Source organism: Tenrec ecaudatus, chromosome 8 (genome assembly GCF_050624435.1).
Source record: "Tenrec ecaudatus isolate mTenEca1 chromosome 8, mTenEca1.hap1, whole genome shotgun sequence".
NCBI lineage: Eukaryota > Metazoa > Chordata > Mammalia > Afrosoricida > Tenrecidae > Tenrec > Tenrec ecaudatus.
In genome coordinates this window covers 164,100,945-164,126,073 of record NC_134537.1, presented here as the reverse complement: position 1 = coordinate 164,126,073, position 25,129 = coordinate 164,100,945, and the positions used below count along the sequence as shown (strand labels likewise).

Here is a 25,129-nt window from a genome sequence, read left to right as displayed (position 1 = left end):
AACCGGTCAATCAAGTCAAACCTGAGGTTGGCCCTTGGAAGTGTGGCCTTCTTGTAACGAGGGGGAACTCAGACTCTCCTTTTCCCTGTCCTCCTTCACCTGCCTGTTTGCTGCGAGTCTGTCCCTGACCCTGAGCTCCCAATGCCCTGCTGTGTTTCACACACCTTGGATCTGCACACTCTGCACCCACTGGCCTGTGATCTTCCTGCATTCTGCATCAGTGCATGGTGGCTGCGTGGGTCTTAAGAGGGACTTGAGGACTGCAGCTGGGCTGGCCTGGGATGCTGCTTGATGTAACGCTCTTTCTTATACATGGATGAGTGTCCCTGCACTTGTTTCTCTAGCTAACATGGCCTACCACAACTTATTTCTCTGATTCTTTCAACAACGATGTCCCAGCATTGCTCAGGGTGCTGAGGAAATGACACCAAACACCCCTAACCGTGTGGCTCTAACACTGCACAGAGGGGAGACAGACAGGAAGGGACACAGGAAATGCGAGGATGTGTTGGGCAGTGGTTAAGGACTGGAGCACAGTAACACAGGACAGATTCCGGTGTGCCAGAGAAAGCGCCACGGATAAGCCAGCAAAGGAGCACGTCGCTGAAAAGTTGTAACATTTAAGCAAATAATTGCCGCAGGTGAGAAAACTCTTTACTCGCATGTGCAAAGACTTTTCAGGCATTACAGGAAAAGCAGCACGGAGTGCAGAGAGAGGCGCGCAGGAAACAGAAGCTCGAATGTTGAAGCAACGGCAGTGAAAGCACCAGAGGTGGGGAGGGAGATGAAGTCAGAGCGGGCACCTCCAGTGCAATCATCACAGCGTTCACACCAGTGGACAGTTGTAACCGACTGTACAGAGGGTCCTTTGAGTGAGAGAGAAACCCATTACAGAGTACTTCAATGTCCCAAGGTCCCCTGTGGCTATTGCACAGAGGGAGGTGGTGAGGACAGAGGAAGGGAGACCGGTCAGAGGCACTGCAATGTTAATGCAGGGGAGGGAAACAACATGGAGTCAGAGGAAGGTACTCAACTCACGGCCTTCGAGTTGATGTGGACTCCCCGTGGCCCTTTAGGACAGGGTACAAGCGTCTTTGTGAGTTTCCAAGATTGTAACTGTTAATGAGAGTAGAAAGCCTCGTATTTCTCCCAAAAAGCGGCTGGTGGTTTTGAACTGCTAACCCTGCGGATCACAGTTCAATCTGTAACCACGGTACCACCAGGTGTCCTTGGATAAAGATAGTTCCCCAGAAATGGCAAGAAAGGTCTGATTATCTGAAAACTGTTAACTGCTGTTGTGTCAGCCAACAGACTGGAGTAAGCTGGTATATAAAATAAAGAGGTCAAGATTTTCTGCACACGGACATAGGAAAAAATGTTGAATTAACTGAGATCAGGAAGACTATGGGTGGAGTAAGTTTGGGACATGCTGAGTTTGAGAAAGATATGAGACATGATTACATGTCCCAGGGGCCAATGGATGGCTATACCCACTGGAGAGTCTTGGGCATCTTAGTGGTATGCAGGACTTGGAGGCTCAGTGGGATCATCAGGAAAGCTGGAATACATAGAAAAGGACAGATCCAAAGACTGAGCCAGCAGAAACCCCACCAAAAAGGTGGGTAAACGGAGAGAAGGAATAATCATCAGTCTCCTAGAAGGAAACGGGGCGTCTGTGGCATCACAAAAGCCAAATAAAGAAAGGATTTCAAGACGTGGGGAGTGGTCATCATCTTGCCAAATGCTGCTAATGGGTCAAATAAGGTGAAAACTAAGAAACGCCCACTGGATTTTGAAACACAAAGGTAATCTCATGGCATGGGAGTGACCTTGAAAAGGCAGTTTTGCTTCAGGATGGACAAGAGGTTATTGGAACAGGTCCGTGAGGGTGGAGGGAGGAGCTTTGCTGAGAATCAGGACGGCAGACAGAGGTGGTGTCTAGACAAGATTGCAGGCCCCACATGACTTCCAGTGCGTGCTACCTTCACCTCCCTGTTTCACCTCCAATGGCATTTCTCATTGCACGGCAGGCAGGATGGCGGTCAGGCTTTCCCCACGGGCGGGGCAGAGAGTTTACCTCCTTCTCTGCTTTTCTCCACGACGCTGTCACCCAGCGTGGCATGTACAGCAGACATTTAGTATATGTTTGTTAGAGCACAGAAGCATTACTATTGACATACCAGAATAGCTTCCATTATAAAGCAGACGCAAGAATACTGGGACCGGGGTCCAATGTAACCTATGTGCCATACAGGCCATCGCATGAGCCACGTGGTGTTAAGTCACACCTCCAGTGCAATCATCACAGCGTTCACACCAGTCAACACTATCCAGTATCCATCAATGCCAGCCAGAGAAAAGGCAGATCTCACAAACTATATCACTAGTAACAATATTGACCATCTCATGACCAACCGGCAAGTAACTAATGTTGGTTAGAAACTACTGTCATTATTGTACAAAACAGAATTCCATGCAAGGAATTCAGGCACTGGGCTACAGTCTTCAATTTTATTGTCAATATTTCATTTTCAATTTAACACATGAAAACTGTAACAGGAGCATATAAAATCTGAACTTCAAGATTCAAAATAATAAGTTTATTATACACGTTAATATAAAGTGATCTGTAACAGAAAAACCTGAGATGTAATATTTTTAAATGTCTTAATTATTAAGTTTTAAAATAGTGTAAAACAGATGGTTACTTTTCAATGTCAATATTATTAATGGCTTCATTCGATAAATCAACCAGCATTTCTAATGTAAATAAAAATATCCAATGTGTCTTAAACCGTTTTGCTGGTGTGAAAGCTTATTGTTTATCCTGAGATAGTAAAGAACAAAAGTTACCCGTCACAGAAACAATATTAAGCAATCTCCTCATGGTCTGCGGACTGATGTCACTGAACCAGTCCTCAGTCACCAGCAGTTTTGTGAGATCAAAGGACATCTGCCGGGTGATGGTCCGCTGCATCTGTCTCCTGCGATACGTGTCCTGGAACAGCCACGACAAAGAAGGGTGAGCGCCGATGCTCAGTCTATGAACCAAAGGGCTTTCTAAGAAGTTAGTAAAATGTGAATACCATACAAATGACTGAATTCTTAATCAAAGAACATTATTATTCCACTCAGCAGAGTACTCACAGGAAAGCAGGTATAAAGTTCATTAGTAGCAAATGCATCACATATTATCAGTTTCAAGTGTATTTTGATTTACAGAAAACTCAATAGCTCTAAAGTTGTAAGTAAACAATTGTGTAAAAAGAAACACATTGCAAACTCTCAAAGGAATTCACTACACATTGGATCTCTAAGATAAACAAGCAAGCCTCTTATGCTTTTAAGGATTTAACATTTGTGTTTTCAGATTATTTCAAAGTATGTGGCAATTGTGCAAAAGGTATGACTACTCTATCGCCCTCTCTCCTTAAGAATTAAAGGTCCTTCCCTTGGCTGGCGGGACACGTGTCCCATGGATGAAAGGGCAAGGACAGGCCTCGCACAGGCATGCTCTCATGGACGGCTATGCAAATGAAGGGGCGGCAGCACAGGAAAGCCGGCTACCAACAAAAGTCTAGCCCACACTCCCTGCTATCCCTCCCGTCCACTTCCTCACAGGACCTGGCAGCACAGGGTGCAGGTGTCCTCGGGGGGTTCCAAGGCTGCAAACCTTGATGGGAGCTGAAAATCCCCGTCTTTCTCCTCAGAGAGGCAGGTGATTTCGAACTGCAGGCCTTGTGATTTAACAGCCCAATGAGCAACACACTCTACTGCCTCCCGAGGCGCCCGCACATTAAAGTGGGATAAACCCAAACTAAGCCCAGCCCGAGCGACCCTAGATAGGGTTTCTGAGGCTGTACATTTTTCCAGGTGCAGACAGGCCCATCTTTCTCCCATGGACATGGTGGGTTTGAACCAGCAACCTGTGGCTAGCAGTCCAAGGCTTAGCTGACAGCACCAAGAACAAATATATAAAATCAAGTGTGTGAGGACGTTTCACTTTAAAAGGTAAACTTAGTCAATTTAATGTTTGCCGCTAGAGGAGAGAGCAGACTCTGGCGCACTGCGACCCTACAAACAAAAGGAGGAAACAGGGCCGAGGCTGCCCCACCCTCCTCTTGTTGCTGTGTCTGAGCCACTGTGGCAATGACCGTGGCAATCCTGCTTGGCCAAGGTCTGCATGGCAGCCAAACTGGAAAGAAAGCAGCGTCAGACCTGGCAGGGTTTAGCTGCCACCAAGTGGCAGCCTGACTGTAACTACAAGTGGACACTTGTGCTCCACCACTTGTCTGTCTGTCTGTCCTACTGCAGCAGCTTCTGTGTTGGTACAATGCAGGAAGCTATGTCGCCAGCATTTCAAATACCAGCAAAAAAACAAAGCAAAACAAGCTCGCTGCCATCAAATCAATGTTGACTCATAGAGAGCCCCGCCCCTGTGGATTTCTGAAACCATAACTGTTGACGGGAGTAGAAAGCCCAGTCTTTCTCCCACGGAGTTGCTGGTGGCTTCAAACTGCTGACCATGAAGGTGGCATCCCAATGCATAACCACTACACCCTCCCAAAATGAACAGGTTTCAGCACAGCTCCACTTCAGAGGCCCCAGGGAGAACTTCCAAGCCCTGTCAGATTCTGGACGCTGAGTGAATGAAGCAGAACACTGTCAGAGACAGTGACAAGATGAGCCCCTCAGATCAGAAGGCACCCACAATGTGTCAGAGGAAGAGCTGCCTTCTCAAAGTCGAGTCGACCACAGTGATGGAGTACATAAGGCCTAGGGAAGCAACGACTGGGGCCTTCATCTGCTGATGGGGCATGACAACATGAGAACAAACAGCTGCAAAGAGCAGCTACTGATCAGAATTTCGGATGAACACAGCATGAATCTAGGAACACTGGGGTCATGACAAATGAGATGGAGTGCGTAAAGATGGATGTCCTAGGCGTCTGTGAGCTGAAACGGATGGGAATTGGCCATTTGGATCAGAAAACCATACACGTTACTCTGCTGGGAGACCGTCCAAAGAGCAGCACTGCACTGATCATCAAAAAGGGCCTTTCAAGATCTATCTTGAAGTACACCTCTGCCTTCGATGGGACTGGATCTACCCGGCTGCAAGGCCATCCAACCAATACAACTATTATTCAAATATACGCACCAACCACCAAAACCTAGTGATGAAGAAATCGAAGATTCTACCAACATCTTCAGTGTGAAATTGATCAAACATGCACTCAAGACACATTGAAAATTACTGGCGATGGGAATATAAATGTTGAAAACAAAGAGGAAGAAATAGTTGAAAAATATTATCTTGGTGACAGAAACACAGCTGGGGATCATGAGAGAAGCCTGCAAGACTAGCAACTTGTTCATAGCAAAGACCTTTTTACCAACAACACAAACAGCAATTAAACTGTGGGGGGAGGTCAGATGCTTACAGACATCCTGCCAGACTGCTGTCTCCCCCCATCACAGGGGTGGGCCTGCTCCCTGCTGCTGGGGACAATGGACTATTTCTCCCTGAAGCTTGCAGCCATTAGTTTGGTTCCTGTAGGTGGGGTTTACACCCTACTGTTAATGTTCTTATGGAGATCCAGCTGCCACCCTGACTCTAGGATCCGCCCATCTTGCCACATGTGTACCCCCATCCCTCCTCTTCCTATTGTGTGGATCCCCCTAGACCATCCCCTTCCACTACTGTACTACCTACAGCACAACTCCTTCCTGTGACGTATGTCTTCACCTGTAATTAGGGGGCTTGCATGTCCCTAGAGAATATAAAAGCCTTGGTTAGCATTAAAGATCCCCTGCTCTCTCCACATGGACCACCAAGCAGGGCTGAGGTAAGCATGCTACCATGAAATGTGTCTGACTCCTTTATTCAACCTCTCTCTTCTACCTTTCATGCTCTCTATGACTTTATTAAAATCTTTACTTATTATCGCTGTACAACTGCACATACCAGACCCGTAATGATGTGTTAGGGGCTGGCTTCCCCTGGCATTAAACACATAAACTTTTCCAAATAGGACCCCCAGAGATCAGACTGACTGCATCTGTGGGACAAGACGATGGAGAAGCTCAGAGTCAGCAGCGAAAATCAGGCCAGGGACCAACTGTGTAACAGACCACCACTGGTCATAAGTAAGCTCAGGGTGAAGGTGAAGAAAATTAAAACAAATCCACGAGAGCCAAGAATACGACTTTTGAGTTTATCCCACCTGAATTTCAAAAACATTTCACAGTGACTGATGCACTGACCACTACTAACAGATGAGCTGAGGGAGGACATCAACAACATCGCTCATGAAGAAAGCAAACGGTCATTAAAAAGGCAGGCAGGCAGGAAAGAAAAGATCAAAGTGGATGTAGAAGAGACTCAAACTTGCTCTCAATCGTAGAGGAGCTAAAGCAAATGGAAGAACTGATGATGTCAATTTCAAAGCGCAGCCTGAGAAGACACAACTATTAAAGTGCAGTGTGCAGATGCATAGAGTCAGAAAACCCAGAAGGACATGCTCTGCCTATCTTAAACCCAAAGAACTCAGAAAACATTCACGCTTCAGGCTGTAATAATTGAATGATTCTATGGGCAAAATACGTGGTCATGTAAGAAGTATCAAGAAAAGAAGGGACCACAATCAGAGCCAAACTTACCCCCTCCCTAGAAGTATGTGCAACAGAGAACAACAGTAAACCTACAGGTTGGGGAGAGGGGCCGGCATGCCACACCCACGTGGAAACAAATCAAGAAATAAAAAGATAAAGGGACAGTCTAGACCCCCCGTATTGGGCCACCACGCCTGGAGGACGACGTCCCTGCAGAGCTGCTAAGGCACAGAGGACTGCAGGGCCAACAACAGCTCAAGACATGTTGTCCCCTTACTGGAGCACACCCCAACATGGTGTCACACATGTCCTGGGGACACACAGCAGGGAGGTAGGACAGTATGAACCCCCTGGGGCAAACCAAGAAGGAAACATAACAGATCAGCCACCAGAGCAAAGCAAAGCCACAAAGCTCCTAAAGAACCCCCAAAATAGACTTTAGGCTACCCAAAAATAGACTTTAGGCTACCCCAAAATAGACTTTAGGCTAGGAGGGGCAGCTCCCGGATTTGCCCCAGGACCAGTGGGGAGATAGTCACAAAGTTCAGTGGACAGACCTGAAATTATATATGTGTTTTCTCTCTTTTTTTCTTCTTTCAATCATTTTGTAGTTTGTTTTGTCTCTGTCACTGTTGGCTTCCCTACTTATATAAGACAGGCATGGGAAACAAGCTCGAGGAGAAAGCAATGGGACTGATGGTCCCGGAGGGACTTGGGGAGAGGAGGCAGGGAAGGGTCTGAAGGTCCTGGAGGAACTTGAGGGGAGAAGGTGGTGGGTTAAGGGTATGGTGAGCTAACATGCCATAGACAGGGGAACAACTAGGGATCTAAAATCAACAAGGAGAACCTAGAGATCCTGGGGGTGTTGGAGCAACAGCAATCTAGCTGAGAGGCAGTGCTAAGAGGCAGAACTAGGGCGAATGTGATGGTGGGGCAGAAGGACGGTGAAAGGAAACAGAAGAATAATCTAGGAAGCAAAGCTATGGAGAGAGAGAGGTATAAGCATAGGTCTGTCCATATGTAAATACATTAATCCATAAAAATAGAGGTACTGGTATGTGTACATACTTCAGGCCTCTGCTCATACCCTCCCTCAATACAAGAACACGTTGTTCTGACAAATTAGCATTCTCTGATGTTCACCCTCCAGGCACAATTGCTGAAGATAAAATGGGCACATAAGCAAATGTGGTGAAGCAAGTGGATGGTGCTTGGCTATTAAAAGATAGAGCGTCTTAAAGGCTTGAAGTTAAATAAGCGGCCATCTAGCAGAGAAGCATCAAGCTCATATGGAAGAAGTACACCAGCTGGTGGGATCATGAGGAGTCCTTAGAACTGAGGGACAGGCATCAGAAGACCCATAATAAACAAACAAACACATATTGTTGAGGACAAGGGGGTTCAGAGCAGAGACCCAAGCCCATCTGTCAACAATGGGACATCTCCTTACAGAGGGGTCACAGGGAAGGGATGAGTGAACCAGGGCACAGTAAAGCACCGATGAAACACACACTATTCCTCTGGTTCCTTGAGGTTTCCTCATTACCACCCCCCACCCCACCCCCAATTCCCATGACCCCAGTGATGCCTCTCACTTTGGACTAGACCAGAGCACGTGCACAGGTACAGATAAGAGATGAGAGGTCACGACACACAGAGATCCAGAAACAGGAGTGGGAAACGCGACACCAGAAGGGCATGGGATGGTGCAGGACCTGGCCGTGCTTCGTTCTGCGGCACACAGGGCCACGAAGTGCTGGACTGCCTCGAGGGCACCTAACCACCACCACATTCTCCCTCCTGCAGAGAGAGGACTCCTGGGATGAGGCAGGATAGTGACCACCCCAGTGTCTGAAGAAGAGAAAGCCCAGGTGGGCGAGGAGGGAGCGATTCCTATATGGGAACAGAAAGGAGCGGATGCACCTCGCCTTAAGGAAGGAGCAAGGCTAACAGGCAGAGAAAGCCATGAGTTAGTCTCACACGACAAACTCACCGCTACAGGTGTGGTGGACGCAGCATCTCCACCTGATCAGGAGTTGACACAGCTGTTTTCAGCCCTGGGAGAAATCACCTGAGAAGCTATAAAATCTTACTCCCAAACATCCACTTTCCTTAGGCTGAGGTAGCATGTGGACAGAATGTGCATTGCGTGGGGTCAGTGGGTACATTTTAAGTCTCAAGGTAACTAAGATTGAAGACAGGTTAGAGAGGTTAGGGACTCCTAAAAATTTACAGGTATCCTGGCTCTAGGTTCAGTCACTGAAAAATAACCTAAATCCGAAAGGAAACTCAATGATAAAATCGATTTAAACACTTACTTAACACAGTGTTTTCAAAAGTTTACTGTTTTAGTCGCATCACTTTAATGCCACATGATTAGTAGCAATTCGAACATTGGACTCCAACAAAAGGCATTTACCCGTCTATTGAGGGCTGTCTTGCTGCCGAGTTTCGTCATGTCCCCGAGGCTGTTCTGGGAAACCCTTCGGTCGCCATCTTCCTGTAACCCTGACGGCACGTAGCAAGAAAACAGTTACACAAAGACCCTGTGGCTCACGCTAGGTAGAGAGAGAGCAGCAACACAGCGACAGGAGTTTCCAAGAGAAAATGAGGGTCGATAAAAAACAAAACACACACACAACTGCTCATCCCAAACTCCCTGACGGACTTGAGGTTTACCTGTGGCATCTGAACATGGAATATCTCCATTTGTTGTTGAGGATACAAGGAACTTTCTTGCATTGCTTAGCCCACGGCTATTAAGGAAAACAGGCAAATGAACGATGTTGCGCATGTAGTCGTGTCCGTTTATATTTGAATCACGAAGCACACTATTGAGGTTCTGGTTTATTGCCTTTATAATAATATGTGGATCACTTGCGAAAATGGCAATGAACGGGCCTTTTGAAAATAAAACTCGGACCTGCGGTAGAAGAAATATAGAGCTGTGATATAACTGTTAAATCATCAGATGCAATAAAATCTCTCTTCAGAATCAGTGTCATCCTTTGGTTACTGTATTTCCAAAGTGCAGTACTGTTTCTTTTTATCAAAAACACCATTTTACTGAAGGTTCAATCTCTAACTTTCACCACTGGACAGTGACCAAAGGTGCCCATAAAACCAAGTGAACAATAACTCTGCTGTTCCCACTCTGAGACAGTTACACTCTACAGAACAGGTCAGATGATCAGGATATAGGAGAAACATTCATGCATACACGTTAAGAGATTCTTGGTCCACTCGTCTCTGCCTATAGCTTTATTTTGTGAATTACAGTATACCTTACAGATACTGATTAACTCCATCTTAATCAACTTGCCACAAATTCTTCAAGATCCCCATCTTCTTCTCCGGTTCTAACTAACAATTATCTGTTAGGAAAGCCAGCACCACACCATGGGCTCATGACATGCTTTCTTCATGTTTTTCCCTCATTCAGTTATTACACTAAAAGTACTGCTTCAGCTGTTTAACCATTTTTGAAGAAACATTTACTATGTTTCTGAATTTTAAAATGGTTACATTTACATACAAAAAGAGGAAAGGATAAAAAAGCACAAGACAGAAACAGATCTACAGAAACAAGCAGCAATTTTCAATTCCACTCTATCATTTCATGAAGCCATGCGCCTTCTCAGCTGGCACCCGTGTAAAACGCTGAGTTTCAATGTGGTTCAAACGTACAGTGTCCAGCATCTGAAGGACTTTGTCTTGTTCGCAGGCATCTAGTCCATCGATGATCACTACCAGCCTTGTCTGATTCTGGGTGAAGCTGTCGATGGTTTTTGCCATTCTGGCCATCAATTCCACTTCACACTTAAGGACCTGTACCAATGAAAGGTAAAGGGCTAAAGAGATCAAAAAGTAACATCTGTTTTTTAAAGTCATGACTGAAGGTCATTAATAGGAAGTAATGACCTGTAACGAACAAAAGCTGTACTCCACACAGAGGGCAGCGTTTCCTCCGTCCTGTGACACTAGAAGGTAACACTGTAACAATGTACGCAGGGAAAACAGTTAAGTGACTTAGGTGCCAAGATCCCTAATGCTGAATGCCAAAAGGCTTGGATTTGAATGCAAATCCAAATGCTCTTGACCCCACACGAGAGTTGGCACCCTGATGGCATCCACACTTGGGGCAAAGGAAGGAGGAGCTACAGAAGTTTTAAAAAGTCTCTTTTGGTGGGTCAGCCACTCGGGGGTCCGGTGGACTCCTCCTTCCATCCCCCCTCTTCAAGACCCACTACAAGGCAGAGGCCTGTGCAATAGGGTGGAAAGGAGCCATTGTTGCCTACTGGAGCTAGACAGGGCCTTCAACCTCCCGCTTCCCCTAAAGATGTGAAATCCTTTCACTTAGATAAGATAGTGTGGCAGAGATAATTGGTATAGCAACTGGGGGGGAGGGGAGAGACAACTGTGTGCATGTGCGCCTTGTTGGTGTTGTTAGTGGGCTGTCAAGGCAATTCTGACTCTTGAAACCCCAGATGGGCAGAGTAGAACTGCTGTCCTGGGTCTGCAAGGAGGTGCCTGTCTCCCCAGTTCCATTCGGTCTGATCTCGTCATCCACACAATAGTACTGAGCACGACTTTATGCCAATCACTCCTCTAGGTATTGGAAATTCAGTGATGATGGGGGTGGGGTGGGGAATGCAAATGCCCCCTGCCATAGTAGGAAAGACAGACTGACGGACAATCTGCTAACTCCTCATGTCTTTCCACCACCTTCTCACAGTACTTTTGAACTCTTAAACTAGATGCCATGGGTTGATGCCAACTCCAGGTAAGTCAGAGTCAACCTGCCACCACCTTTAACCCCCCCCCCCCCCCGCCTTTAATTGGGTTCTTAGAGATCACCAGGCCTTTCTTTTGAAGCACCTCTGGGTGGCCTCAAGCCTTTAGCCTTTCAGTTTGCAGCCGAGCTCATTCATGGGCAGCCCCCAAGGACTACATGCACTGTCACCCACTGACTCTGACACCACAGCCCTGCCACATGCAGAACCCAGAGGCAGGTGAGGGCTGTGTCCCACCTCCCCAGGGATGCAGGAGGAAGGAGGTTCGGGTACAGGTAACCACTGAACTTGTTACATGCCATCAAATCAATTTCAACACAGCGGGCCCCCTTCGGAGAGGGCAAGGCTGCCCCCCAGGGGTCCCCAGGCTATCATGGTCACAGAAGCAGATTCTAGGCCTTTTCTTCCACCGAGCCATCACGGACACAAACCACAGAACCCTCTCAACCCTGAACTACAAGTGCGCAACGTCTAAGATGCCTTGCCTACAGACGCCCACTCTTCATTGGGGATGGGGATGGGGAAATGGCCCTACGGTGAGAGCCCCATCTCAGTCAAGAACGGCATGCTCCAGAAAAGGTGTCCTGGTGGCACCATGGGTTAAGCTGGGTTGCTCACTGAAAGGTTGGACTGACCCCATCAGCTGCTCGAGGGAAAGAGATGAGGCCTTCTGCCCTGTCAATAGTTGCAACTTCAGAAGCCAGAGGGGACATTCTACCCTGCGCTACAGGTCTCTGCGAGTTCAGTCCTCTTGACAGGATTTGACTTATGTACAGGGAAGGGCCCTGGGCATTTTATCCTCACCAAAAAGAAAGTCTCTTTTAGTTCTAAAAGGAAAAATTCTATTTTACATGATTTGGTGGTTCAGTTCACTGAGAAAAACCAAACAGCTCTGCTGTCCCTGCTGGGCTCTAGAGAGAGCCAAACTCTGACCCACGGGGGGCTCCCGTCAGTCCCGTGCTCTCGCGCAGGGACACTGTGCAACAGAACGAGCCCCGGCCAGTCCCGGGTCCCCCTCCTGAGAACCATGCCTACGCCCACTGTCTCAACACACTCCTATGCGGGTCTTCCCCTTTCCCACTAGCCAAGCACAATGTCCTTCTTCAGGGCTGGCCCCTGCTGACACGCTGGCTTCTCCCCTCCAGAGAAAGGCCTGGTGATCTCCTTCTGAGACACTAGTCTTTGCAAGCGCTGGGCACAGCAGTCTGACCAGGCGCTACTGTTGGACAGACAGGCAGCATCTCTGCCAACTGTGCTTGACATTCCCATGAATGGAGGGCCACACTGGCAGCAGCTAACAACAGTACAATCTATGAGAAAATCTGCTACCTCAGGACCAAAAATGAGAATGGAGATACCAGGAGGGGAAGGGGAAGGTGCAGGGAAAAGGGGGAACCAATCACAATGATCTACATATAACCCCTTCCTAGGGGGATAGACAACAAGCAGGTGAAGGGAGACAGAGATGATGTAAGACACGGGGCTTGGGGGATTTATAAATCATCAAGGGTTCCTGAGGGAGAGAGGGGGGAAATGAGAAGCTGATACCAAGGGCTCAAGTAGAAACAAAATGTTTTGAGAATAATAATGGCAAGATATGTACAAATGTGCTGGACACAATGGATGGATGGATGGATGGATGGATGGATGGATGGATGGTGCCAAGAGCTGTAAGAGCACCCAATAAAATGATAAAAAGGAAAACCTTATGGATGGTGAAGAAAGGTGGTGTTGCCCAGCTATCAGAAAGAACAGTGACAAAGGTCTTAAAGGTTTGTCCCAAAATGGATGGATGGACAGACAGATTGATGGATAGATGGATGGATGGATGGATAGACAGATGGTGATAAGAGCCCCAATAAGATGATTTTAAAAACCCAACATGTCACTAACTTCACTCATTGTAAACAAGCCCTTCCACGGGATACTTGAATCACGGCACTGCTTACCTTCATGAAGCCTTCACTTTTCAGTTTGTGCAGCCTGGAGGCGGCATTATGTAGGCGCTTTCTCTGGGAATTTAGAAGAGAGTCCAGCACTTGCCACCAGGTCCGGCAGTTCAACACAAAGGCCAGCCCAACTACTGATGTGATGGCTATGAGAACAGCATTCACTGTCAGGTGTTTGGCGTCCACTCGGAATATGGCCAGAAGCGTAATCCCGGCAATAATGCAGGCAAAGATGAAAAGGAAGATGACGAAGGATGGGAGGCAACACGTCTTCTTCCATTTCTTTTTACCTGTGGCAAATCAATTTGAACAATTAGTTTTAGATCAAGTCTCTAGGAAATCCTAACCATGACAGGTTCAGCTACGATGAATCTGATGGTCACTGTGTGCTTTCATGAAAATGCACCAGAATGACATGGAATCTGAACACGCCTCCTACCCTGCAGCCTTAAGACAAAGGGAGGCAGAAGTCCTACCCTGGGAGTCTTCAGTCTTGAAGACACGAAAAAGCCTAGTTGCCAAAAAGCCAAACTCTCTTTCACAGGCATCCGAGAGGGTAGCAATCATTTCAGCCATTGACGTTTCTCCACCGACGCTGGACAGCCTATTGTAGTCTGTAAACAGAAACCTTGGGGGAAAGACAAAAGACATGAGGTCAGAGAGCTGAGGAATCAGAGAGCTTCCGCATATGGCACATCTGTCTCATTTTGCACTGTTTTCTTTGTCTTTTTCAAAATAACGCACAGGGGGATTTCTAAGCGCCAAATGGAGAGTTTGGACACTTGATAGAAAAATAATTATAATAATTTAAAATGCTGAGCCCAATAATGCCATCAAAACTCCAAGTTTTAGAGTATCTTACTTTCTCTATAGCTGAAGCATCTACCAGGGTTTTTAACGCTTGTTTGAAATAGTCTTCCCGTGGTTATTCTTGGAAAGAACCTTGACTCCCAAAGGGGGTATCACTGGGCTCCACTGCCTTTCTTCCCCATCTCCGAGCTAAACTCTCATCTCAACCCGGCAGATAAGCACGCCTCTCAAAATAGAAGCTGGGATCAAACTGTTCTCTAGATAGGGTACAACCGTGGTTTAGAATATGTTAATTGCTCGATTTATTAAAAATACTTCATTAATTTAAAATGTTTGTTTTTCTTTAAAAAATGCTTTCCCCAATTATTCTATTCTGTTTTCATTTCAGGCTATAATTTTTCAATCATTTTCTTAATACTCCATCTTATGTGCTAATTACTTTAGTTTTCTCTCTTCTATTAATGGTTAATTGTTTTACCTGATTTGCATATTTGCGTTTATTTTCATTTGATTTATCCCAAAGAATTAAAAATCCTCAATCTTTTAGTGAACTTTTAGTTGTTTTTCTAACTTCGATTACATTTTTTATGCATTTAATTTTCTCATTCTATAACTTTTTTAATTGTATTTTGCTCTGGATCTTTCATTTATTACTCAACCTAAATGTTTTATTTGCTTTTCTCACATTTACTATTTGATCTCGATAATAATTTTACATAGGAAAGCAAGCTTCTTTACACACATGAGACAGCCGTTCAGAGAAGTGAGCTCAGTTGCCTAAAGTCACACACAAGAGCAGTGGTTCTCCGCCTTCCTCCCGCCACAAACCTCACACACCTACCATAAAGTTATTTTCATTGCTACTTCATCACTGTCATTTTGTAATTATGTATTGTGAAATATTGATTTCTAATGACAAATCAATGAAATTTTGTCTTGAAGCATGGTGTAACATGGGTAACAAGTCTTGACACCGGGTACTCATAGGTGGGCCTATCTGCATGTCGGCGGACTTGCCTGGAGACGGATAGAGGAGCGGTGTCTCGGTTCCTAAGACCATCAGAAATGTTTTCAGATGATCTTAGGCAATCCCTGTGAAAGGGTCACTCGACACCCCCCCCAAAGGGGTCGCGACCCACAGGTTGAGAACTGCTGCATTAATGGAAGGAAGTAACCGGACTCCTTGAAGGCCCCTTTAATAAATGCTCTTTTTTATAAAGCATATTCTAAAACCGGAGTGGACAGCATCTAGTCTGTGGCCATACAAAATGACACGCCTCACTAAAGAGAACCACCTCCAGCCGTCGCTGAAGGATGAGCTAATGTTGGCAGTATGGTGCAAGAATGATGGTAAATGGCCCTTGGCAGCAAAAAGGTCCCCCAGCGTGTGGTAAAGGATGGTATTGGGAATATGCAAAACAAAAACCCACTGCCATCAAGCGGATTCCGACTCCCGGAGGCCCTGTGAGCGCTGCTGAGGCAGTAGAGGTGCAGGGAGCAGTCAGCCGCAGCTTCCTCCCTCGAGTGTGAGCTCGTGTCCCGCCCCAGGCCTAACCCACAGCACCTCGAAGCCTCCGTCCCTAATGAGCACACACTGAGGAAAGGTTTACCGGCAAATAAAGTTCCGTTCATCCGTTAAACAGGTACTTTATGGTACCACCTCTAGTCCTTTACTGTTCATGAGGGAAATAATAGATGAAGTATTTCTCAAACTGTTTCACCAGGCCTTTTTTTTTTTTAAATCAAATGTTCAAGGTATCATCAGTCTTTTTAGAAAATGTGTGTTGAGAACGCACGCAGTGTAGGCTTTCCTGTCTTTCTGATGACTCCTCCTGTCAAAGGAGGCAACTCACCTCACAGGTAATGCCTTGGTCGTCTGCTCTGGCAACTCAGGTGGGTTCTCAAACATCAATTTGAGGAGGAGTTCCAAATAGCCAATGTGTCTTGCCAATCTAGTACTGAGGACCCAGGCCCAATTCCAGCTCTCTCCTTCTCTTCGTCCACCAAAGTAAATCACAACTGGGAGGCAACAAGGAGGTTCTAAATTACTTCATCTCAAGACAGAAACACAATCAGAAGGATAGCATCTTAAACAGAAACTCATTAGGTAAGTCAGAGTCTGATTTATCACCACTTGCACCTGTTGAAGTTATGACCTACTCCAATACCCCAGGCAGTAAATCTACTGAATTTCTTGCAAAGGAGGGCACCCTAAGAACAGAAGTTATATTTTGTTTTCCACTTTACTTTTGAATTAAAAAGTCATGATCAAAATGCTTAGTTAGTTCCTAACTTAAGCTACGGGTATAATAGTAATGGCTGTGAATAGCAACTTTCAGAAAAGATTTCAATGCAAACAATCAGTTAGAAAATGAACAGAAGTGTATTAAAAATTAAAGATGTCTGCTTAAATGCACATAGCTAGTGTACTCATTGTGGACAATGTACCTTTGGGCCAATTTAAAATACACCAAATAAGACCAACTTTCCTACCCAGCTACAAAAGTCTCCAGTTTTAAGAGACAAATATAGGTAATATTTTAAGTGAAACAATGAGATTTGACAATTTTTGAAAAAGATTAAAAAAGCAAAGACTTACGAAAGAATATATATAAAACAGCCAAGAGGCTCAATGACACTGCTATTCCAAGATTCGGGTCCACAGTGAAAGCGAACAGTAAGCCGCACCCTCCACATAGCAAAAGCGTGAGAAACACGATCAGCCACGAGAACTGAAAGAGAGGCTCAATCTGCTGTCCTGCGAATGTCTTCATTTCATCTGAAAGAGAGGTTGGTCATCAGAGGCGTGAAAATCCTATCTGCACTGTGAGAAAGACAACTGTCAACTCCCATCTGCCCTCGCGGGACCGACACTGCTTGTCCACATTACACACACACACACCCACACACCACACCCCCCCTTACCCTTACCCCACCCACCACCCCTTTTCCACTGGTCAAGGTTTTGTCAGAATCTATCTTTTGTACCAGACTCGCCCCTGTGGCTACAGGGCAGACAAGAGATGGTGTTGGAAGATGGGACCACACAAATTAATGAGTCTGTGGGAGACCTGACATCATGATTATAAGCAGCATGTAAAGAAAACCTGCTATTAAAGTGTTTTTAAAGGAGAAAATGTCATAAATGGACCCCTGTTTTAGAAAGAGAACTCAAAACAACCACGTCGAAGATTAGAGGGAAGCAATACCCTAAGAAATTCATTTTAGTAAACACCATACACAGACACATACCTAAACTGTTTCTCATTACTTCTTTTAAAAAGAGAGAGAAAGCCTTGATACGCCCACACACACAGACTTTCTACAAACATACACTGTACCTTCCAGTTTCTTGAGTAAGAAGGACTTGCCACTTCCCCACTGTGCATATAAGCCCACACAGATGGGGGGCTGCATGGTGGGCTCACTGAGAATATCTGCCAGCGCACTGCTGTACAAATCATAGCCGAGCATGTCGCCATCTGTTTCCGTCGGGGACAAGTGTCCTGCAAGTAAAGACACCACACTTTCCGTCCACAAGTGCCATGCTTCTACAAAGGCTTGCCAATACTGACTTAGCAATATTTACTTGGAGAAAAAAATGTCTATTTTAAAATATCCAGAATATTCAGAGGAAAAAAAACACTTCTAAAATCTTTGCGTGCCATGTCTTTTTTCCGTAAGCGAATACTAAAACCTAAACTACAGGGAAAGACAAAATAAGCTACAGAAATGTATAGTTTTAGGATGAGGAATTAAAAGCCATCATCATAAACAAAGAATAAGTTTGGGAAAGGGAGAGGGTGTGACACATTGGCTGGGCCCATGATCGCTATCTGTAGCATATAAAAATGCGTAAAGTGTATTTTTAATATGAAAAACTCAAGAAAAATAGTGGGCAAAACGATAAAGTGAAAAATGACAAATACAAATAGCCTATGTAGTATGTGTAGTATTAAAAGATCTCAAACTGTCACTAAATTTTTAAATGCAAATAACAGTGGGATTTTGTTCTTATTTATCTCATTAGCAAAAGTTAGACGAAAAATACCAAGAAGGTGCAAGGCTGTTGGGGAAGGATTGCACTACAATATACAGACAAACGGAGAGACATGCTTGCACACTTTTTAGAAAGTCTGACCAAAGTGTGGGCATCTGCTCAGTTAGCAATTCTATTCCTGGGACTGCATCCTACGCGTCAGAGTGAATGGACAGATGTCTAAAGAGAGTCACCAAACCCCTAGTTGTCGCAAGAAAGCAAACAAAGTCTAGAGGGCTGAATACACCTAACAAGTGTAAAAATTAAAATGGAATACTCACTATGACCAAAAAAAATATTTCATAACAGGCAAGAGAAGTCTGGCAGATCCTCCAAACAATTACAAATTAAGAGAATTAAGACAGCCAACAGAGAATTTGTACTTTCTTTTATACCTATATCTTCTTTCTTTGAATTTAATGAGTATACAACTAAAATATTTTAAAATGCAAAAACTCATCATATGAACACAAGAGAACCACATCTACAATAAGATCTAAGTAAGAAGGTAAACCTGAAGGTAGCAGGAATGTACCATCTCCTCCTGGTTTCTGGAACTAACAAAACCCCTTTTAAATCCTACTGGAGAGTTGTTCTTTATTTCCACGTCCCCCACATGGACGATTACCTTCTCATGGCTATTCTTTCCATGAGAAAGTGCTTTAGTGCTTAAGACATCGTGCCAGAGGTTACCCGGGACACCAAGAGGGGACACAGCTAGTGACCCAAAGAATTAGCCTCTGAAAGGAGGAAAAAGTTTTAAACATTTTATTAGGGGCTCATACAACTCTTATCACAATCCATACATTCATCAATTGGGTAAAGCACATCTGCACATTCACTGCCCTCATCGTTTTCAAAGCATTTGCTCTCCACTTAAACCCTTTGCATCAGGTCCTCTTTTTTTTTTTTTTTTGAAAGGAAGAAATTTAAAAAGAAATACAACATAGCAAGTATTAAAAAACAGGCACTGTAAACAAAGTACTTAGGCATTCAAATGAAGTGAGAAGATTAGTTAAAATTTCAATAAGACACACCTTGAAAAAACGGCTATGGCTGTACCCGGGAGAGAGAGTAGAGGTATTCCAGGTGGGGGCAGAACAGAAGCCCCTCAGAGACGAGCGCTGCACTGACAGCAAGATACAACAGAGCTCATGCTGGCAAGAGGCTTTTGGAAAAGCAGGTTCTGCAGAGGTCTTAAAAGCTGACGACTCAGAGCATATTTAACTTAGAAGGCTAGAGTCAGAGTTATAATACAGGAGAATTCGAAACAGGGAGTAGTAGTTTTCCACAGGAAAATGAAAACTTTCTCAACTTCTGCTTATGTAAACTCCTGGTCAGTGACAATTACAAAAGTGATGCTAGCCTTTCATACTTATTTTCGTCTTTTTAAATAGAAGATTGATTTTAAAAAAAAGTTCAGACAGAAACAAGGTCTAATACTTACTGGCTCCAAATATTTGAGTTAAAATGCTTTTCTGGTGGCTGCAGTCAATGTTGTAAGGGGTCTCGCCAGCTTTGTTGGGCCTATAAAGTAATCGTCCATCCTTGGGATTTCTTAAAAGCAGTTCAGCCAGTTTCCGACTCCTTCCACGGATAGCAATATGCAAGGGGGTATCTCCTTTCTGTAAAAGAATGGGAGAAAACAAGAACATGTGTATGTTTATATATTGGTGTATTTTATGTATAGCAACAAGGTTTGTGCTTCTGTAAAATAGAAAATCTGAGCTTTACATATTTTAGGAGTGTGTATATATAATGTTATATACACATAATTTCAATAGAGCATACAAGGAAACTTAAAAAAGGTTTGTGAAATTTTCCATTGTGTTTTTATTCTAGATTTCCCACAAACTTTTTGAAGCCCCTCTCATTCACAGACGTTAATTTTTTATTGCTATCTTTCTCCACAATTTCTTTCTCTTCACTCCTTGCTTTGCTTTCTCCCCAAATTCTTCTGGACGAAGTTGCTTTTCTCTCTCTCGGCCTGCTCACGGAAGCCAAAGACAATTCCCGGCATACCGGTCTATCATCCACACATTTATGTCCAAGAACATAAACTGCCTTCCTCAGCAAACGTGTATTCCATTTCAGTTTTCTACTCTATTTGTCTAGCGAGCTTCAAAATCAATTCTGCTACCCCATGTAGCATTAGTCAGCTCATCAGTTTCTCTGACCCGTGTCAATCGTCCACCATTATGGTGTGGCTGTTGTCATGGTTATAGGATGTCAGCATCAGTGTGAACCCACAGCAAGCCTGTGCCTGCACAATGAGATGCTGCCCAGGCCGGAGCCATCCTCACAACGGCCCTAGGCTCGAGCTCACTGGGGCAGCTTCATTAGTCCACCTTCTGTTCTGAGTCGTGCATGTCGTAGCTCACCTTCTCTGACTACAGTCTCACCTCTGCTACTCTCATCTCCCTTATCACTCATGCTGCTCGGCATCAATCCATCCTATCCCTTTATAGAACCTCCAGCCATCTCCATGGGCCCTTCCCTCTTAATCTGCTGGCTTCACCAGCTACCCCAAGGCCATCCTCTGCAGCAGCCTGATGCTCACCCCAACCAGAATCACACGGCTCCTCCACACAGGGATCCAGCTCTTTTTACCCGCCTTGCATTCTTGTTCTCTATGTTCTCGGATCCCACTGCTAGACTGATTCCATTGTAAAATCCACTCAGTTCAGACATTTTCTGCATTCTGCATGCAAGTTCTTCACAATGGAGTAGGGAAATGTTAGGAAAACAGGAAACGACAATTCGACATGGTGAGAGAGAATAAAGGCTTGTGTAATGTTCTGTTGAGCTGTGTACGTACAGTCTATAAATGTTGAGTTGGCTAAAGCCGTGTGTCACATGTATTTACAACAATGGCAAAAAAAAGAGAGAAGAGTTGCTCCAAACCCTCACTTTTGGTGAGTCAATTCTGACTCACAGGGAACCTACTGAACAGAGTGGGGCTGGCCCCGGGGGTTTCTGAAACAATTACTTATGGGAGTAGAAAGCTTCATCTTTCTCCCACAGATCTGCTGGTGGCTCCGAACGTCAGACCTTGTGGTTATCAGCCCACTGCATTAACGACTGCCTGCAAGCAGCTTCTCTACAACCAAAAGCCTCATGTGATTGGTTGCTTGGTCTGGACGTTTAGAGCCAGGAGTTGAAGGCCTTGAGTTGTCCCAGTAATTCGCTCAGCAATGTGCTCAGTGCCTCTGCTCTCCCTCGGAATGGGAGGCGCAGTGGCTGGGGCCTTACACGTTTGCAAGCAGCCGTCTGTGACACACAGTGGATCTCGATTCCCCAGGAACAGCAGAGGAAGGAGGAGGAGGTATGTGAAGCGGGGCTAATTGTCTCCATGGACAACTGCTCCCTTTGCCATGGATCATAAGAACAATCTGGTGTCCATTAACAATACTGAAAAATCTGACCAGTTTCCATATAAGAATTCTGAACAAAAGAAGGAAACTACAGAAGAACACTTCGAATTCTTAGAGTCTACACTTTCTGGGGCCATGAAAGTTGGATGAACCCCTGAAACGACTGCCTGAGATCATCTTAAAAACGAAATTCAAAATATACCCCTGGTGGCTTCTGAAACCCCAACAATCTTTCTGCTTACCTAGTAAAAAAGTCTGTCTGCCCCGGACTTATGTTCTTTAAAGGCCTGTCTCTGTGGGATCAAACGGACAACAGCACTGAGAGGGTGAGTGGGCAGTGAGGGCGTGTCAACAGGAGAGGTGTGACGCAGAGAGAGGGTGACGGCTGGTGGCACAATAAGGAGTGGAGAAATGGGTGACGGACTGTATGCCCTGTAGTGCATGGTCACAACAAGACAATGCAACACACTTGCCTATCCAGTGCTCAGCAAAATGACACCAAGACACCAAGATACCGCAGCATCAAGATCCCACACAGATATCCCCCAACACAAAATCTGCCGGCTCACAAAACAAAAACAAAACAATCCTGTCGAAATAGGGCCAGCCAGCGCCCAGAGAGAGAGAGAGAGAGAGCTCGCCTTGTCCACAGCAGACACCTTCGCCCCCTTGTCCAGCAGCAGTTCCACCACCTCAATGTTTCTCATCTTGGTGGCCTTTATAAGCGGGGTCTCGCCATCCTATGGGCAAAGGAAACGTTTGTGAGATTAATCACTTTATTTCTAAAAACTTAAAGTCATATATACATGCAAGTATTTGAATATCTTACTCTGTTAAATAGTCCACATTTCAAATGTTCTTTAAAAATGATACTTTAAACACACACAAAAAGTGCTTTTCCTTTTAAGACCAACCATTTGTATCAAACTGATTTTATAGTGCTCAACCAAGAAGAAGATGTGCCAAATCAAGCCAGCTAACAGTTTCCTTACAACCTGATCCTTATGCCCCGGCCCCAGCTCCACGGATTTCTGGGATTGCTTCTCATTCTCACTATCTCCCCACTGGCCAACCACAGAGTTCAGCCTGTGAATGTCAAAGCAAACCAGTGTCTAAATGTATTTAGAAATCTATACCAGTATCACTTTAATACTGTGACTTACATACAATGAAGAAACCATTGGAAACAAACAATATGCCTTTAGCCAACTTCAGCGGTATTGTTGCTTTCACACCCAGGTTTAGGGAAGTGAAGTGAACTCACAGTTCAGCGCTGAATTAGGAAAGGATCAGAGCGTGATCAGAAGCAACAGACCGCCACAGTAGTTCAGTGTCCAAAGGAGGAATGTTAAAAAAAAAAAGAGTTTGAAGAACCACCTGCAAGCCACAGGGTTTCCCAGGAAATTCCCTGCCCTCCGTACTGAAGCTACGGTCACTGGATTAGAAATACGCTGGTGCGGATCTCTAGCAGAGGAAACGGGATGGCCTAAGGGCAAGTTCACAATTTTTCTCCATTCAGTAAGCATGTCTGCCATGCCTTTCAAGTCAGACCCCAATGTGCAACACGCGAACGGACACGCAGATGGCACACACAGAAGAACCGGCCGCTCGCAGAGGTCTCCTAGAAGGCAGCGTGTGTTCTGGGCCACACGCCACAGAAGCATATGGGCACGTTGGAACGTGTCTGCTGACAGTTATACTGAAGAGCTTGTATATACTGTACCTTCCAAGTGGGTTTAATTGAAGTAACAGATGAGACACTGTACTTTACTGTGAACACACGATTCTTTTAAAGTGTGTTGCCTGACTCACAGCTAATTAATAAAACCTGCGGCCAGTGTCTTTCTCACACCAAACATGGATGAAAACCAAGCAGTACTATTCCCGCATCGACAGAGCTCAGTGTGGACGGGTTCTGTATACCTTTGTGCAGATCTCCGTGTCAGGGTTGCACTGTAAGATATCTCTCACCATTGTTGCATTTCCTTTCTCAACAGCCCAATACAAAGCCGTTTTATTGTCCTAAAAAATAAAAAACATGTTACGGCTTGAGTTGTGTCCCAAAAACCATGTTGTCAATCCTAACTCCACTTGCTAATGCGTTTCGTCAATTTGACCATATTAGTCTCATTAATCTTGCCAGAGACACAAAGAACAGATTAAGAAGAAAAGAAACAGATGAGACCAGACAGACACTATGTCACAGAAAGTCAAGGACCTTCCCTTAGAGCCCACAGAGAGAAAACACCTTTCTCCACAACTGATCCTCTGAATTCAGACTTCCAGGCTCCAAAACTGCGCAAAAGCAGATTTACGTCTTATAAAGCATCCCCCTTGTGATATTTCTGCTAGAGCCGCACTAAGTAACGCCGACACCTATCAGCAAACACTTCATATGAGACAGGATACTGCAAAGTACTATTTGTAAAACATGATGACGATCACCAATCTGTCCTACAGTTAGGTAACGTAGTGGGAGATAATATTAGCTCTTATTCTATCTTGGACTTACTTTGGTAATTTATTATGAAAGAAGTCTCAGAAAACTTCCATATTACTTGGCTTTAAAAATCAGCAGCTTTACAAAGGTGAGTAAAATACGCTTTCTGTAATGCAAGTCGATTTTGGGAAAGTACACTGGGTTAGAAGTCACTGAAGTGTAAGCTTTGTCATTTTGGACACGTTACCTAAATATCCTTACCTGGGCTTTTCAATTGTACTATACTTGTCTGGTTTTGAGGATTTGTTTTTTTGTTGTTGTTGTTTTTTTCAAAAGATACCAAGAGAATGTATTTCCCAACCATACTGCATCATAATTGTCATAATTTTAGTGTTCTAACATTCATCCTCCCCACAATTATATACTTGGTCTTGATCGGATCATTTAAATTCCCATCAAGCTCAAAAACCAAGAACAGAGCCCCAGGACCTTCACAGCAGAGCTGAAAGGGAAAGAAAAACATTGAAGAGAACAGGGCTGTCAGACAAAAGAGCGAGCTAAAACTCTTGAGTCTAGAAACCATCTTTCAGTGAAAACGTGATTTTAACCCAATTAAACAGTGCATGGCTTTCTGTGGCTCCAACACTGATTCCCATATCAAAATGTTCCCAGTGGAATTCCTTTTCGCAAATGTAAACTAGTTCCCCACGCGACACGGCACTCAGACTCCTCCTCTGATCCGAATGCCCGGTCCATTTCCATTCTCTTTCCAGTTTCCAACCTCCTCTTCCGCTCCAATGCCAACCTAACTGGTCAACACCTACAGAGCACAGCCTTTCAAATTCCTATTTGCTTGACATTTTAATTTTATTATTCTACTAGCCTTGCCTGAAATAGCCAACTCCTCTTCTTTATCTAAATCCAACCCGTCTTTCAAACTTAGCTCAAATATTTTCTCTCGAGTCTTCTTGAATATCCTTTTCCTCATCTCAAGACTTACAACCAAAGCTTTCATGATGGAATCTACTGTTTTCCACTTCGTGGCTTTACTCTTTTCTTCACATGCATAGCCATATTATTATGTATCATAAATAGGTGTGCATGTGTAT

The 25,129-nt window shown here is 44.7% G+C and overlaps 1 protein-coding gene across 5 annotated transcripts in view; it reads right to left on the bottom strand.

The window, feature by feature from the left end:
• The window catches only part of KIDINS220 (kinase D interacting substrate 220), a 118,912-nt gene that overhangs the window by 58,480 nt on the left and 35,303 nt on the right, over positions 1 to 25,129 (bottom strand). For all 5 annotated transcript variants that reach the window (XM_075557135.1, XM_075557138.1, XM_075557137.1 and 2 more), the window contains 12 exons: positions 23,504 to 23,602; positions 22,222 to 22,320; positions 19,654 to 19,831; positions 17,509 to 17,673; positions 16,767 to 16,946; positions 16,021 to 16,186; positions 13,834 to 13,985; positions 13,358 to 13,647; positions 10,303 to 10,443; positions 9,295 to 9,538; positions 9,035 to 9,123; positions 2,854 to 2,998 (listed from right to left, as the gene is read on the bottom strand). In XM_075557135.1, the coding sequence (XP_075413250.1) occupies positions 2,854 to 2,998; positions 9,035 to 9,123; positions 9,295 to 9,538; positions 10,303 to 10,443; positions 13,358 to 13,647; positions 13,834 to 13,985; positions 16,021 to 16,186; positions 16,767 to 16,946; positions 17,509 to 17,673; positions 19,654 to 19,831; positions 22,222 to 22,320; positions 23,504 to 23,602 (1,948 nt within the window). The remainder of the gene's footprint in view (positions 1 to 2,853; positions 2,999 to 9,034; positions 9,124 to 9,294; positions 9,539 to 10,302; positions 10,444 to 13,357; positions 13,648 to 13,833; positions 13,986 to 16,020; positions 16,187 to 16,766; positions 16,947 to 17,508; positions 17,674 to 19,653; positions 19,832 to 22,221; positions 22,321 to 23,503; positions 23,603 to 25,129) is intronic.